The sequence below is a fragment of the Bactrocera dorsalis genome, chromosome 2 (genome assembly GCF_023373825.1).
Source record: "Bactrocera dorsalis isolate Fly_Bdor chromosome 2, ASM2337382v1, whole genome shotgun sequence".
In the NCBI taxonomy this organism is placed as follows: Eukaryota; Metazoa; Arthropoda; class Insecta; order Diptera; family Tephritidae; genus Bactrocera; species Bactrocera dorsalis.
This window is the reverse complement of record NC_064304.1, coordinates 98,088,160-98,104,417: the sequence shown is the minus strand read 5'-3', so window position 1 is coordinate 98,104,417 and position 16,258 is coordinate 98,088,160. Positions and strand designations below refer to the sequence as shown.

General features: G+C 36.5%; 1 protein-coding gene across 13 annotated transcripts in view; it reads left to right on the top strand.

Moving 5' to 3' along the window:
• The window catches only part of LOC105231691 (maternal protein pumilio), a 417,346-nt gene that overhangs the window by 175,461 nt on the left and 225,627 nt on the right, over window positions 1-16,258 (top strand). Inside the window, exon 1 of one of the 13 annotated variants that reach the window (XM_049446941.1) lies at window positions 11,348-14,482. The exons of 7 other annotated variants lie outside the window; for them this stretch is intronic. In XM_049446941.1, coding sequence (XP_049302898.1) covers window positions 14,339-14,482 — 144 coding nt within the window. In that variant the 5' untranslated portion in view covers window positions 11,348-14,338. Of the gene's footprint in view, window positions 1-11,347; window positions 14,483-16,258 lie in introns of those variants that run through there. 5 more of the 13 variants (XM_049446942.1, XM_049446943.1, XM_049446944.1 and 2 more) reach the window with 5 other exon arrangements.

Here is a 16,258-nt window from a genome sequence, read left to right as displayed (position 1 = left end):
AGTTGGCCAATTTTGCCCATCTTCGAACTTAACCTTCTTATGGAGCCAAGAAATACATGTACCAAGTTTCATCATGATATCTCAATTTTTACTCAAGTTACAGCTTGCACGGACGGACAGACGGACGGACGGACGGACAGACAGACATCCGGATTTCAACTCTACTCGTCACCCTGATCACTTTGCTATATATAACCCTATATCTGACTCTTTTAGTTTTAGGACTTACAAACAACCGTTATGTGAACAAAACTATAATACTCTCCTTAGCAACTTTGTTGCGAGAGTATAAAAAATACTGGCATACTGGCTAATACTTCAGCTGCGTCAGTTGATATAGTCCAGAAAGCATTTATTGCTCGAATTGCAGAAAATTTTTACTGAAGAGAACCATTAGCGGATATCATTTAAGCTCTCATTTCATTTATTTCTTATTTATATTATTCCTTATTTTGGTCACTGCTACCATTATGAAATTTAAAAAAAAAAATTAGTTTCACGTCTATTGGTTGCTATCTTTTTTAACACCCCGTCATACCTGGGCTTCCATAATACTGTGTGTAATACTGAGCCTTGGCGTACTCCACTAGAGTTAAAGTAGCTCTTAGTGTCTTCGTTCGTACCAAAAGTCCGCCTTCTGTTTTTAAAATAACTCGTTATGATGTTTATGAGGTATTCAGGTGCGCGTATTTCATGCAGGGCTTTGATTATGTGTGCCCAGTTTGGGGTGTTGAACGCATAATTGATATCCAGTTTAAATATGACTGTGTAGGTTGTTGTCCAGACTGTACATATGGTTGTGTGCTTTGATAAAGTAGCAATCAGCTACTGAATTTTAATTGTTAAACAAAATACAAAATGAAGCCCAGAGCTAATATAATGGCTGATCGTTTGTAGAGCCTATAGTTAACCGAGTAGCTGGCTGTGCGAAAGGCGAAAGGCAATCACTTTTTCAATTGTAGTCTTAATATACTCAATTAATTAGGCTGTGCGAAAAATATTATGTCCAGTAAGCCTCTAAAACTTAATTAAATATTATTTTATTTATTTATTAGATGAAAAATAGAATTCAGAGTCTTTTAGCTCGCAGATTTAAATATATGTAATAGTCTGAAATAGTAACATTGACATCTCAATTAAATTAAGAAATTTTTTATAATACGTAATTGTTATAATTACATTTTTTTCTAAATTTGTTATTGTTGTAGAAAATCAATTTAAAAATTTCACAACAAAAACTCAGTGCCCACTTATGTATATACAAGTATGTGCATTAGAGCAGGTCGATTCACAGGGCGCCAAAAAACGAAAAATCGCATATGCGGAATTTTTTTTTTTTTTATAAATTCGAGTGTGCGGGGAAATGTACTGCGGATCAATCTGAAAAACTTTGTCTAAGAAACTATGGGTTTACAACCGGTTTTGAGAAAGCGGTTTTGAGCCGAAGTTGTTTTATATAAAAATTTATTTATTTATTTATTTTTTCCTTAGTTCCTTAGTATTTGAGACACCCGAATAATATTTATGTACATAATTTTTAATATTCTATTGTGCATTTGTCGGAATTGATCGGATGGGATATACAAAAATCTCTCTAATAAGCGATTATTTATATTTTTTATAATTTGCTTAAAAATCACTGGCTCAAAACCGGTTTTAGACTCTTAGTCTCTTAAGCAAAGTTGTTCAGAATGATCTTGTACATTTCTCGCATACACGATTTTATTGACAAAAAAAAATAGACTTGCTCTAATGCCCATACACATACATATGTATGCCTACCCACACATGTATTGGGAAATTTCCCATTGAATTTTTCAATACACTGTTTCAATTAGTATTCATTGCTATTCATTTCGCGCGTATTTTTTTTCAGCCAGCTTTTATTTATTGGTTGCGCGCCACCGGCGCAGTCTAGCATGTGGCAAAACAAAACAAGAGCACATTTACAAATCGAATAAAGAATTCTATCAACAGATGCTTATAAACTGGCATTTTGCTGACTGCACACCAATGCAGCCATCCATCTGGCCAGCCAGCCAGCCAACCAACCAATCAGCCAGTATGCCGTCCACTGTGTCGCTGCCGCCGTCGCCGCTTTACATTGGTCCAGTCATTCAATGTGCAAAATTTAATTAAAAAATCATTTTAATTGAAAGCAAAATGAAGTTAATTGACATTTGTATGTAGATTTTTGACATTTGCCGCACGTTCACACAATACGGCCGGGCTGGCGTTGATGACGTTGTCGTTCAAATTGAACATGACTCTCTCGACTCATTTACTTGCAGCTGTGTGGCAAGTGTTGGAAAGTGCTGTTTTGCTCCTCTTATTTTATTGCTGGAATAAAGTGATTGATGAATTGCTAATACTTTGCAATTGCAAATGATGTTTGTGTAGTGTCTTAAATCTCAGTTGCCACAGCTTCAGTTACCACAGCTGTATTAGTTAGTTATTATCAGCAACAGTATCAAGAAACCAAGTAAACACTCAGCAATGTCTTAAGAAACTATCTTGAGTCGCACATAAAATGTTAATGATATTTCTTTATTGCCGCAGAAGCGTATTGCAAGAACTTAACCATTTAAGCATAGAACAGCCAAACAGCTAGAAAGTAAAAGAAAATATAATACTAAAAACGAAAGAGGCGAACTAAGGCAAAAAGCACAGAACACACAGCGCACAAAAGCCAAGAGCTTGTAAAGCCAAGCATAAAATAGTCTTAAAGGTCAGTGACATCACAGGTTTTGCGCCAGCTGACAACAACCAGCGCCTAGCTATAGAGCCGCTTGAAAGCGTCTGCGCATGGCTTGACGGCTTAATGATCGCGTTGAGATCGTGCAGCGCGATTCTTGTTTTTTGGTTTTTGATTTCATTTTTCGTTTCTTGCTATATGTAGTGTTGCCACACGCTAATCGCTCTTTTCTGCAGATGTTCAAAGAATGCTTGAAGTCTGTTCGTGTGTTATTTGTCAAAAGGAAAATGTTTCAAGTAACGCGCGCGAGATTAATCACTTGAGCTGCTTAAATATGTGTTTACCGTTAAGTACCATTTGCGCGTTATTAGCGCACACAAATGACAAATTATTAAATATCTAATGGACAAAGTTGATTGACTTGACTTCAGATTTCTTAATTGCTATGAATGACCGTAGAAAAATTCCGGTTTTATATGAGCAAACGGATATAATTAGAGTTGGAAGTGTGAAAAGGTATGATGGGTGATTTCAGTAGTTTAATAAAGTTTAGCAGGAAATGTCGGGGATCCTAAAAAATATCTCTACATGCATTGTGATAAAAAATCACCTGGCAGTTGTAATTAATTTCCTCGGATAAATGTTATTAAAAAAATGATTTTTGCTAAGTTCGTACAACTGTTCTTAATTCTTCTTCTTCTTTATTGGCGTAGACAACGCTTACGCGGTTATAGCCGAGTTAACAACAACGCGCCAGTCGTTTCTTCTTCTCGCAAGGTGGCGCCAATTGGAGATTCCAAGCGCAGCCAGGTTTTTCTCCATCTGTTTTTTCCAACTGATTGGAGGTCTTCCTCTTCCTTTGCTTCCCTTGGCGAGTATTGCGTCGAATACTTTCAGATCTGAAGTGTTTTCGCACGTTCGGACGACACGACCATGCCATTGTTTCGATTGTGATGACTGTTTGAGTGATGGCAGGAGATATTTCGTCTTGCCCTCGCTCTCGTTCACTACCAGTGAAGGATATGGTGCTCGAAAATCGTCAGACAAGTGTTTGAGAGATGGCAAGAGAGCTCGGCATCGCTCGCGAGTCCGCTCGAATGATTTTGGTGTATATTTTGGGTATGAAACGCGTTCTTGCTCGACTCCTCCCGATAAAGCTGATTTTTTTTTTTCAAAAAGAGTACCGCAAACAGGTCTCTTTGGACATGCAGAGAGACAGAAAGTCAATAAAGAGTTCTATTTGGTTGGAAACTCGTCGAAAATGGCCAGAATGTGAAAGAACAATTCATTGGTTTTACACAATGATAATGCACCGTCGGATCGAGTCACGATTGTGACCGAATTTAAAGCCAAAACGCAATGAATGCCATCGAACAACCACCGTATTCACAAGATTCGGATCCGGGTGATTTGTTTTTGTTCTTTAAACTGAAATTTCCGCACCGTGGAACCCGTTTTCAGTCGATCGAAGAGATAAAACAAAATTCGCTGAATGAGCTGAAGGCCCCCTCAAAAAGTACTTATGAAAAATGGAAGCGCCGAAATCAAATACAAACTGGCTGCTCAAAATCAATTTGAAGACTTTTTAATACCCTGTGAAGACCTCTAAATACATCAGCATTACTTATGAAATATGATCACTTAATAGTGAAATAACAATTTACACAGCAACTAAATCAAACGTTATCAAGAGTTTATCGCCTTCCTGGTGTTCCATGTTATGCCGGTGCACCTTCACTGACCCATCACATAACCGTTGTAGCGGCAATTATGCTTCAAACTGCTTTATGCCGATATAAGCGCATTTAACACGCCGTATCCCCAAATGATTATAGGCTATATATGCCAATTTTATGACTTGCAACCATAAAAAGAACGAGCCACACTATTCTTGTGAACATAAACGTCACGAATATACACATACATACACACACATGCTTGTCTATTTATTTCTAGTTAACCGAGGTAAGTTCACTAACTTCTAAGAAAGCGGGAAATGTGGCTTAGATAAACGTGGTTGGCTGGTGGTTTGTCTACTCGTTCGGCAAGCATCTCTGCAAACACTTCGGCAAAAGAGGAAGTGAATCGTCGATTGTGACAGTTGAAGAGTGCGTTAATTATAGTGTTCGTAGATGATCGTACGAGCGCTTGAACTGCCCAAGAGAGCACGTGACAGAACGAAGAGAGCCGTCTTTGGTTGTGTGCATTGTTGTGTTGATCGTTTGTTCGGACGATTTTGCTGTTTATGTACACATACTTTATCCGCGTTTTGGCCAAGCCATTTACCTCTACGAAATGTGGCGATCACATGAAAAACGAAGAATAACAACAATACAAGCCGAAACAGCTAACAACTTATTCAACTGACCGAATTGAGGTTTCAATGTGAACGAACTTAAAGTAGTCTGACTGGAAAGTGGCAGCAACAACACGCGAGCTTGACTGGAATTGTACTGGCGTGTGGGTATTGTGTTGTCGGCAGCGAGTGAGTGAAATGTGTTCGTATGAAAGTCGCAGTTAGTATATGTGGAAGTGAGTGAAAGGGGGGAGTTAGCTGAAATTGGTATAGCTGTGTTTAAAGTGAGAGAGCTGATTAAAGCCAACTAAATGTAGTAGCTCCAGCATGGTCCAAAGCAAAGCTTGCTGAATTCTATGTTTTATTTTTATTAGAAAATTACATTAACAATAATAATATTGTATGATAGTTGTGCGAATAACTTTTTTTTATTGTGGTAGGCACAGTAATGTTTTTTCGTGTGCTTTGGTTCTTGGTTTTTTGTTTTCCATTATATGCTTAGAAGTTTGACTGCAATTCTTAGTAAAATTTTTTTTTTTAATTTTTTGAAAAATGTTTAGCCAAAAAAATAAAAAAATCCTGGATGCGAAGAATCTTCTACGAAACATTCTGAACAATTTTGGCTAAGAGACTATAGGTCTAAAACCGGTTTCGAGCGAGCAATTTTTTTGGGGGTTTTTCGGGTAAAAAACAGACTTTCAACATTTTTTTCTCATATAAAAATGAAATATTTTATAAGAATTTATTTTTATTGTTAAAAACATATACTATTAGCAAAGAAATTCTGAAATTTTTGGAAAAAAATATTTTCTAATACCGACTTTAGTGTTTATTTGGCCGGATGCAATGTTTTTGACCATCTACCAACATTTATACCAAGCAAAACAAAAACAGTCACTCTTCAAATGAATTTTATTACACTTTCTTTGAACTCGAATATTAATATTTTTGCTTTTGCAATATTTTAATACTTAATATTTCGAAGTTTTAGTTTAAATATAAATGTCTTCAGTATTTCCTCATTTAGCTGCCACAACACAGCACTTCCGCTTGTGGAATGCAATAAATCTAGTTCGTTGTAAAACAAGTCAACTGCAATGCTCATGCCATTACATAGAAAGCATCGTCAGCGCCATACAGCTGCACACAACATAACTGCCACAGAATGGCCAGTTTTATTTCGTTAGAACTCGCTTGACCTTTGCGATCTCAGCATGTGAATTTTCACCATTTGTGGCACTCTACTTTCTGTTTAAGGCATGCTACTGCATACTTTGTATGTTCTATGGCATCAAGTTTGTTACACACAGAAAGAAATATTGTATTGGAGTGCCTAATATGTATTCCTATATATGAAAGTAATCAACGTGACAAGCTGAGTCGATTTAGCCAGGACCGTATCTTTGTATATTAAATACTAATTAGTCCGCCAGTTTTTTTTGGATATCGATCAAAAATTTTGCACATGTCCTTTCCTGCTTAAAAAGTTGCTCATTTATTGGAACTGACACTATCGGGCTGTTTTAGCATTTAGTTGCCATCTAAACTGAACGAGCAAAATTAACTGCTTGTATGGAAAACTTTTTTATTTGGCATGATATCTTTACGAAATTTGGCATGGATTATTATCTGAAGCAAGGCGACAATCTCCGAACAAATTGTTGAGTTCGTATCAGTTTAGCATATAGCTGCCATACAAACTGATCGTGCAACATCAAGTCCTTGTATGGAAAACTTTTTCATTTCACAAGATATCTTCACGAAATTTGGCATGGATTATTGTCCCCAGTAATGCTACAATCTCTGAACAAATTGTTTAGATCGGACCACTTTAGCAAATAGCTGCCATACAAACTGATCGTGCAACATCAAGTCCTTGTATGAAAAACTTTTTCATTTTACAAGATATCTTCACGAAATTTGGCATGAATTATTGTCCGCAGTTATGCTATAATCTCGGGAGAAATTTTTCCGATTAGACCAATATAGCATATGTCTGCCATATGAACATATCGTGCAAAATCAAGAAAAATATTATTTTATTCCCTTTAATGTCATAGAAATTAATATATGCTAACTGCTTGTTAACCTCTTCTGTTGCAATACTACCGCAGATACTTGCCAAACTGCTACTTGCAGCTAATTCAAGCTGGCAGTAGCAGAGACAGGTGGTTGTGAAGAAGTTCTGGGCGTCTTTAAAGGTGTAAAAATTAAAAAGGTTCCGGATTAAGGTGGCTAGGCTTTATTACGGTGGTATTAATTGAGTTTGTTTAGTTAAATAAACAGTTATTTTATAATTATTATTTTCATCCAACACTCCCATATTTCTAAATAAAGCCGTTGACCACTTCTGTCTTTCACAAAACTAAATCACAAACTCACCACTACGCTCTGCAAAGGCTCTACAAGGCTTATACAGCCTACTTCAGCTGTTTGCTATTAATGTCGGGCGGTGCGTGTTTGCTTCCTACTTGGTACTGCGTTTGTTTTTGGCCATGTTTAGAGACATTCCGCATGCGGTCACTGCGAGAATTTCTGCTTGATAGGCCATACCAAATTCCAAGTATACTAAACAAGTACTATGTTGCAACATTCATGCGAAAACTGGAATTGCACATTAAATCGGTAAGCAAACACATGCAATGAATGCCAACGTGTTGCTGCAAGCGGCCACTAAGCCTTCTATATGAACGTGCAACATGGGCAGCTGTACGCTTTTCCGCATTGAAATATGCACAAATATAGATAAATATGCACATATATAATATGTATATATATATGTATATGTGTGTGTTTGTGTGGCTGCAACGAGCAGTGATCTTGCTGGCATGCTTTCTGAATACCAACTGGCCACTTTTGGCTTGTGGCTGTGTACGTTTAATTGGAACTAGTAAAACAAGCTGACATTTACAGTTATCTGCGCGAACGCAGAACGTCGTAACGAGTTCCAGTGCCACTGACATTGGCCTCTACGCTTGCCAGTTGGTTTCTTGGCCGCCAACCGCTCGTCTTTATAGCGCAACTTTTTCTTTATGCGCTCTGTTCATATTCGTGCAGCTTAGTTGGTTACTTTTTGCCTTTGCAGCTTAATGATATTATTATTTATGCTGAAGCTTCTCACTATGGCGTTTCGCGCTTTTCACATTTCCCGCTTCTCCATACTTGGTATGTTATGCGGTTCGCATATTGTTGCTCATTTTCTAGTATTCCAGGTCATAAATCAAATCATTGCTGGGAAATTCTACAAAGCCTTCTATCGCTTGTTCGTTGTATCTTCTTTTTTTGTTGCTTTCGGCCAAAACCGGCAACAGACCTGTTGGTTTCTAGTTCGTCTCGTCTGTACACGGGCTTGCTGTAGTCGCATTGAGCCGATTTGCCTATAAAAATATTGTAAATTACTTTATATTCGCCTAATACTGCTAGAGTTGATTATTTTGTGCAACCGCCTTGCTGCCTGCTTTGATGATGATTGTACTATAATCTGCGCTGGCCAGTAACTATTTTCTTTATGAGCTGGAAATTAGCCCTTGGATTGCTTATTCTCGTCTTATGTCATTATTTCTTGTGGTTAGCGCTTCGCCGTTAATGCTGATTTGGCGTTGGCATTAACTTCTTTGAAATTAATTATTATATAACAAAGATGTATGTTTAATCTTAAAATTTGAGTTTCAAAATTGAATCGCATTTTTTTTCTTAATATTTCGTTACCTTTAAAAATAACATACTGAAACTGGCTTTGAATTACAGCCTTCTTATTCGTTGACCTTTTCGTGGACCTAACATCCTATTTTATGATAAACCCGCAATGGTTTCAGAACACAGTGTTATTCCTGGTAACTGTGAAGCAGATACACTAGCTAGTGCGGGGACCAGTTTACAATTAACATAGGCTCTGGAAAAGCGGAAATTTACATGCCTTTGGCTGTAGTATAAGAAGAGACTATAGAACTTATCTTGCGCAGCTTCGTTCTGGATACTGTAGCAGGTTAAACTTCTACTTATCTAGAATACATCCATGATATTAGCCACCTGTTTGTACGCCCTTCTAGCGCTACGCATCTGACACCGTACTCCCTTTCGTCCGACCCCGTCGAAACAGCACGTTTGCTGGGCCGAGCGTTGAATGACGTCGATGACCACTTATCTTATCCTTACCATGTCATAATGGGAATTAGGGACCCGTTACAACAACAAGAAGAGACTATAGAAGCGAATACAAAGCTATCTATAGGAAAAGAATTTGAACTATTGTTGGTTTTTTGACGATCTCTCGGAGCACAGGTTGGTTTAGAGCGCAGACAATAGAATGGATTTTGGTCCCTGTGGGTTCTTTCACTATGGGCTTCCAAAAACGTGGGTGCGTCGTCAAACATCCATTCTACTTTTCTATCCTACCTTAGTTCAATTAGCGTTTGTCTTTCTGAAGCTTTCGGCGTTTTTTACGATGATGATGATTCAGCAAAGAAGTTCCATTAAATTTTGTGTGCAGAATCGAATTTCTAGTCCGAAACGTTCAGAATGTTGGAAAAGGCCTTTGTTGAGAGCAAGTGTTTTTGATTGGTACAAGTTGTTCAAAAAGGGTCGATAACTCGTTGACGACAAACAAGGTTCAGGACGGCCATCAACAACAACTAATGATCAACACGTTAATAAAATTGGTGCTAAAAAATAATCAACGATTAACAGTCTGATATCTTACTGGAATCGTTGGAATTACGGAAAGAAAAGTGAAAACCATTGTGAAAGATCATTTGGACATAAGGAAAGTGAAAACTCAATTGGTACCAAAACCACTCAAGTTTTTCCTAATACGGCATCGCGTTAAGGTCTGTGAAACAATGCTTTCCGGCTACCAGGATGTCATGAAACGTATTATTACTGGCGATGAGTCTTGGATCTTTGCTTACGACCCGGGAACAAACGATCAGTCTCCCGAATATCGTGAAAAAGGTGAGCCGAAGCCGAAAAGGCCACGTTAAAGCAGGTCAAAAAGCAAGGGTTACTTCGATTTTCGAGGTGTGATGAACTTCGAATTCCTTACGGCCGGCCAAATTGTCAAGAAGGAATACTATTTGAGTCTTATGCGTCCTTTTTGTGAAGCTAAACGTATAACGAGGCCAGAATTATGGCCGACAACTCTTGGTTTTTGCTCCACGATAATGCACCGTCGCATACTGCATTGATTTTGCCAGAGTTTTTCGCCAAAATTTCAAGGTAAGTATATCGTGCCGCAACTACCGTATTCGCCTGATTTAACTCCCTGTGACTTCTGGCTATTCAGCAAACTCAAACGACCGCTTCGGGGGAATCGTTTTGAGTCAATTGAAGACGCTTAAACGTGAATCGCATTGAAGGCAATTCCAGAAATTGACTTTAACAGCTGTTTCGAGGATTGGCAAAAACGTTGCAAAAGTGTATTTGGGCCAAGAGGGATTAATTTGAGAGAAACGAGATAGATTTTGAAGAATAACTTCATAATTTTCAAACTATGAACAAACTACAGCAAACAAACAAATTAAAATACTCAACTTTCATCACTTTTTGAAACAGTCACTCTTAGAACATTTATTTTATAAAGAAGTGACACATTTCTATCACCGCATTCTACAAGTATATGTCCATTCTATAAGGCAAGTAGTAGTTGTCCTCAATAGTAAGTGCATTCACAATGCAGCTTTCGCCACCAACCTGTTAATTCAGATAAATCCAATTTGCGAGTCAGCATTACTTTTTATCTAATGAGAAAAGAAAATGCTGAAAAATAAAGTAAACGCCAGCGAGCGAGTATAATTAAGAGAGTGTAAGGAAAGTTAGCGCAGATATAAAAATTTCAAATGGCAATGCCTAAATTATCTAAAGAGTTTAAGTAGCGAACTCTTCAAAGCGAAAGAGCGCGCAGTTATGCTTTGAGCAATAACATGCTCTCGCCTTGTGGGCACATGCAACAAGCGAATTATACATGTACGAGCAATATACGAGCAAGCTAACAGTACAATCAATTTTCTTGCATTTCCGAGATAGTCGCCGGTAAAGAAAGAAAGCATGCTTTGAGTGAGTGCCAGAGCGTAAGCGAAAACTGGCGATGTTTACATTTAGGTACGAATTAATTATCGACTCTTCTTATCTTTTGCTTGGTGAGGGTGTGCCGCAAATGTGCAAAATTTGCAGTTTTGAAGTTTGTATGTAATAAAAAAAATTTAAAATCAAATTAAACAAACATTTTTAGAAACACTTCGTATACATCATGCTGAGTTGTAGAATTCATAAAAATGTACAAAATATTATCGTTATTGGTTACACAGAGAGCTGCACTCTTTGACTTTTCGTCACTTTTTTTACTCGCTCTTTAATTTGCTGTACTCTCCATGCTCTTAACGTGCTACACGCTCTTTATACAAGTTTATGCGCTCTTTTTACAAGTTTATGCGCGCTCATCCATTGTTTTCAACGCGGTGGCAACGTTGCATGCACGAAGTTCGTCTACCAACGCTTGTGCATGCTGCTACTTCTACCTTCTACTACTACTCGTTTATACATCGTACGTTCGTTAGTTGTCGTATGCTTGCTTTATTTGTGTTTTGTTCCTGTTGTTTTTTGTTTTGCCTTTTGCGTTTGTCGGCTTTCGCCTGCCCAACACACTGACTCAATCAATGCCCGATGAGGCGCTGGTTGGCTGCCGCAATTTTCATCGCAGACTTTGCGACTTCAATTCAGTTCGCGATGGAACTTTGAACATTGTGGATCGTATTTTCCTATTGTGCGAAGCAAAAGTATTTTGTCGTCACGTTTAACGCCTCATCTCGTCGTTTCGTCTCGTCTTGTCGTCGTTAACGTCGTCGTAGTAGTTTACCGTTCGCGTTTTTTGACGTGCAAGCTAAAATATTTCAAAATTATAAAAAACAAATGTGCTTTAATTGTTTATTATTGCTGAAAATATTTATTTTCTATATAATTCTTATATAAAAAAGTGAAGAAAGTGAGTTTCGGCAGCATAATTGCTAATCTATCCTATTCGTTTGAAGTGAGTGTAACGTGTGAAATTTCTGTGCTGTGGTGTTTAAATTGCAACAGATTTCCACTCGCGGTCACAAAAGCACAAAAAGCTCTTAAAAATTCTAATAGCAAGTCCAAGGCTAATATAAAAGTGTGCAATAAAACGGTGTGGCACTTCCTGTCCACTAGAAATGCTGGCTTGTCATACTAAAAATTCATGAAGCAAAGCTTAAAAACTGCCGTTTATACATGTATGCCGTTATAACGGTAAAAGGCGGATGTGCTGCGTTGGTGACTTAAACGGTTTCCGTTACGCATAAGCGTACATACCCTAAACTATACCCAAAACTATACGCTGTGGTATAAATAATTAAATATTTTTCCATTTTCTGCTGTCACATGACTTCAGCATCACATGAGAACTGATAAAAGTGCCTACAAAATAATTTCTTACAACCACAACAACAACAAAAAAAAATAATAATTTTGTACTACATTATTTAAAGCGCAAAGCAAAAAGTAGCTAAGCGTAATTTTTATTTAAATGCCACTACCACTTGTTGTTGTTGGCAATGTAAACAGGTGTTGAGCGCCTTATGCTATGCTTTAAAATTTCGCTTAAAATCATTGCAACACTGAAACGTGCTTGCCTGTTGGTTGCAAGGATCGTATAATTGCTTTGTGTGCACATAAAAACAACAGCAACAACAAATATAAAGTAAATGTACATTAATAATACAAGCTTGGCAAAGCGTTTTCTCGCCACAATAGAACAACGCGTCCTTGTTGCGCGTGTATGTGTGCGTGCGTTTTGCGTTGCGGATTAAAAAAGGATTTTATGTAGATTATTGATGGGATACTGAGTCGCGTGGCAAACAGCGTACAAACATAACATAACTGTATCGCTACAGTGACGCTATTTGCATTGCACAGTGTAATACCGGATTAAATTTAATTGAAATTGGCTAGTCAGAGTGTGGCAGGCTAAATAAAAAAAACAACAAAAATTGAAAACAACAATAAAAACAAGAAATAAAATAAAAATAACAACCAATATAACAGCAAAAACAAAAATAAAAACAACAACAACAAAATAAAACATTCGCAAAAGTGAAATCAACAACAAAAAAATAAAACATTGGCAAAAATAAAAACAACAACAACAACCAAAAAAAACAAACACAAAACAGCAGAAATTCATTTAAGAGTATTTTTGTAGTAATTAAAAAAATTGAAAATTAAATCCATTTAATTAAAAGTAAAATTAGTAAACAACAGCTGGCTATTTTTTCGTGCGAAATCTATATATAAAAAGCTTAAAGATTTACTACAAAACTACATATATTTAATAAATATGATTATATATAATATACAAGAATTTATAATTAAAAAAATTTATAAAATCTAATATACAAGAAATTTAGATATTTCAATTTTACTAAGCTGAAAAATATAAATATATTTAAGCGTAAATTGTTTGCCAAACATTGTACAAACCAATACTATTGCAGTACATATTAAATATATATGCACTTATACATACATATATACATATATGTGATGAAAATTATTGTATAAACATAACAGCATTAATTTTTCATAAAATAAGTGCAATAAAAAAGAATTTAAATAAAAATTTTTGTTTACAAAAAAACTGTGACAAAAACAATACATTATATATACATAAATATATATATGTATAGTATATATGGTAATAACTAAAACTAAAACTCAATTCAACAAACATACAAAAACAAGCGTTTGCATTGCAATTTAACACAAACAACAACAAATACAAAGCGCTAAGCCACCCGCTGCGCACGCCGAAGTGTAAATAAATTGCGATTCCGTTGCATTTTCCTTGCAATTGCCAGATTTGTGCGTGAGTTATTTGCTAGTGGTTGTGTTTACCAGCCGCGCCACAAAAAAACGAACGGCAAAAGCAACAAAAACAACAAGCGCCGGATGTTTTAATTTAAAACGCATACAAACATAAATACATTTCCGCCTGATAAGCGACAAAAACACACAAATTATATATATATGTATGTATATAATATATATCAAATAAATGGATACAGTTAGGCCAACTGAATAGCGGCAATCAGCAACATTTAATTCAACCAATATATAAAAAAAAATAAAATATTAAAAGAAATATATTTCTATATAATTTTTAACTGTTGCGCATGTGTTTGTAAGCGCGCTGATAAATTCGTATTTTGCCCAACAACAACAAAATAGTGAACACAGCGTTTATCACCCAAAATTAGTGCGGCCACTACAAGCAGTGCTAATAAATAAGTGTGAAATTCGGGGAAAAAAATATAAATAGTAGAACAAAACACAACAACATGGTCGTTTTGGAGACTGCGACCGCCCTGTTGGGCGGCCCCTATGCACAGGGTGCACCCGCTTTGAAAATGGTACAGAAACGCTATATTGGATTACATCAATGGCTGGGACCGTTGCGCGGCAAAGAGCTAAAGGAGACAATTGTAAGTACCGTTGCAAGTGTGGGGAATTTTTCCAAAATTTATTTGTGTTGGTGAGAACGTGCAACGATTGTGTTGGGGCGTGTGAGTGTGTTAATTAAATGAAAAATGTAATATTTCATTGAATAATTGAAGTTTGGTGTAGACTGTGTGAAAAGCAGCAAAATATGTATATAAGCTTTCGTATTGCTACGTATGGTATACCACGAGTATAACGGAAATAATTTACATAGTTGTGGCACTTGAAGCGCAAGTCGATCGGGATGTCACGCTTTACAAATAAAGGTGTTTTCATACAAACATCTGATTTTGAGCGTTTAGTTTGTATGACAGCTATATGCTATAGTTATTCGATCTGAGAAATTTCTTGACATATTCTAGCGCTGCCTTGCTGCCTAATTCATGTTAAATTTCGTGCAGATATCTTGTCAAATAAAAAAGTTTTCTATACATGCGCTTTATTTTGATTGTTCAGTTTGTATGACAGCTATATGCTATAGTGGTCCGATTTGAAATTTTTTTTTGTAATATTGTAGCGCTGTCTTGGAGCATAATTCGTGTTAAATTTTGTGCAGGTAGCTCGTCAAATAAAAGAGTTTTCTATACATGCGCTTTATTTTGATCGTCCAGTTTGTATGACAGCTATATGCTATAGTGGTCCGATCTGGGAGATTTCTTCAGATATAGTACCGTTGCCTTGGAGCTTAATTCATGTTAAATTTCGTGCAGATATCTTGTCAAATAAAAAAGTTTTCTATACAAGCACTGGTTTTGAAATTGGCGAAATTCAATTTACACAAACTTATTTTCGCCCACTGTACAACAAGTACAACGCATGGCCTGCTATAATATTGTACTGCAACAGTTTGTTGTTGTTTTTAAGCAATCTTCCGCTACTAAGTGCTCACCTAGCATTTTATTGTTTCACTGCTTGCTCCTTGTTTTGCTTGATTCAGTCGCTTGCTCATACATATTTTATGCGCTCAATACTTTTTGACATTTTGTGTTTAATATTTATGAGTGTTTGATTAATGTGTTGTTGTTTTGGCGGACACAAGTGCCGTACTTAACTTTTTGCTATACAAGTTTTCGTTTTTATCGCTTATTTCAAATGTGTGGTTGTGGGGGTGTTGGCGGTGTAGCGCGGTTGTTGATGGGCACATTGTAGGTGATTTTCATTATGTAAATGATTGAACGCTTGCATTTTGTTTAGTAGTTGTTGTTTAATTGTGTTTTATCTGGCTATACTCGCCGCTTTCTCGTGTTTGCTTGAGTGCTTTTGACGTTTGCTCTGGTTAGTCAGCAGTTAGTTCCGACTTGTACTAAAGTGTTGGAGTTTCAGTAATTCTGCTTAACTTTTAGGCATATCCTTTTTGGGATTTTGTGTATTTTGTTTTTGTTTTTTACCTTTTTTATATATATACATATACATTTTTTTTTGTGCCTCATGTCGCCACTTGCTGCTTATCAATCATTACCATTAATGTTAAATGTTGCATTGATTGTTGGTGTGGCGGGACATGTGATCGATTGACAGATATGTATGTATATTTATCGATTGGCGGTATGCTAATGTGTCGCTGATATGTGTTGTAGACATTTATTTTGCCAATTGCGGAGTTTTGTTGTTTTATTTACAAAATTTTTATATCTAAGCGCCATATTTTAAATATCAAATGTATATGTATATAGCACATATGTATGTATGCATATAAATACATATATTTTTGAATTGAATTCAATTCTTTGCTAAGTAAAAAGTAGAATTGTGCTGTTTTT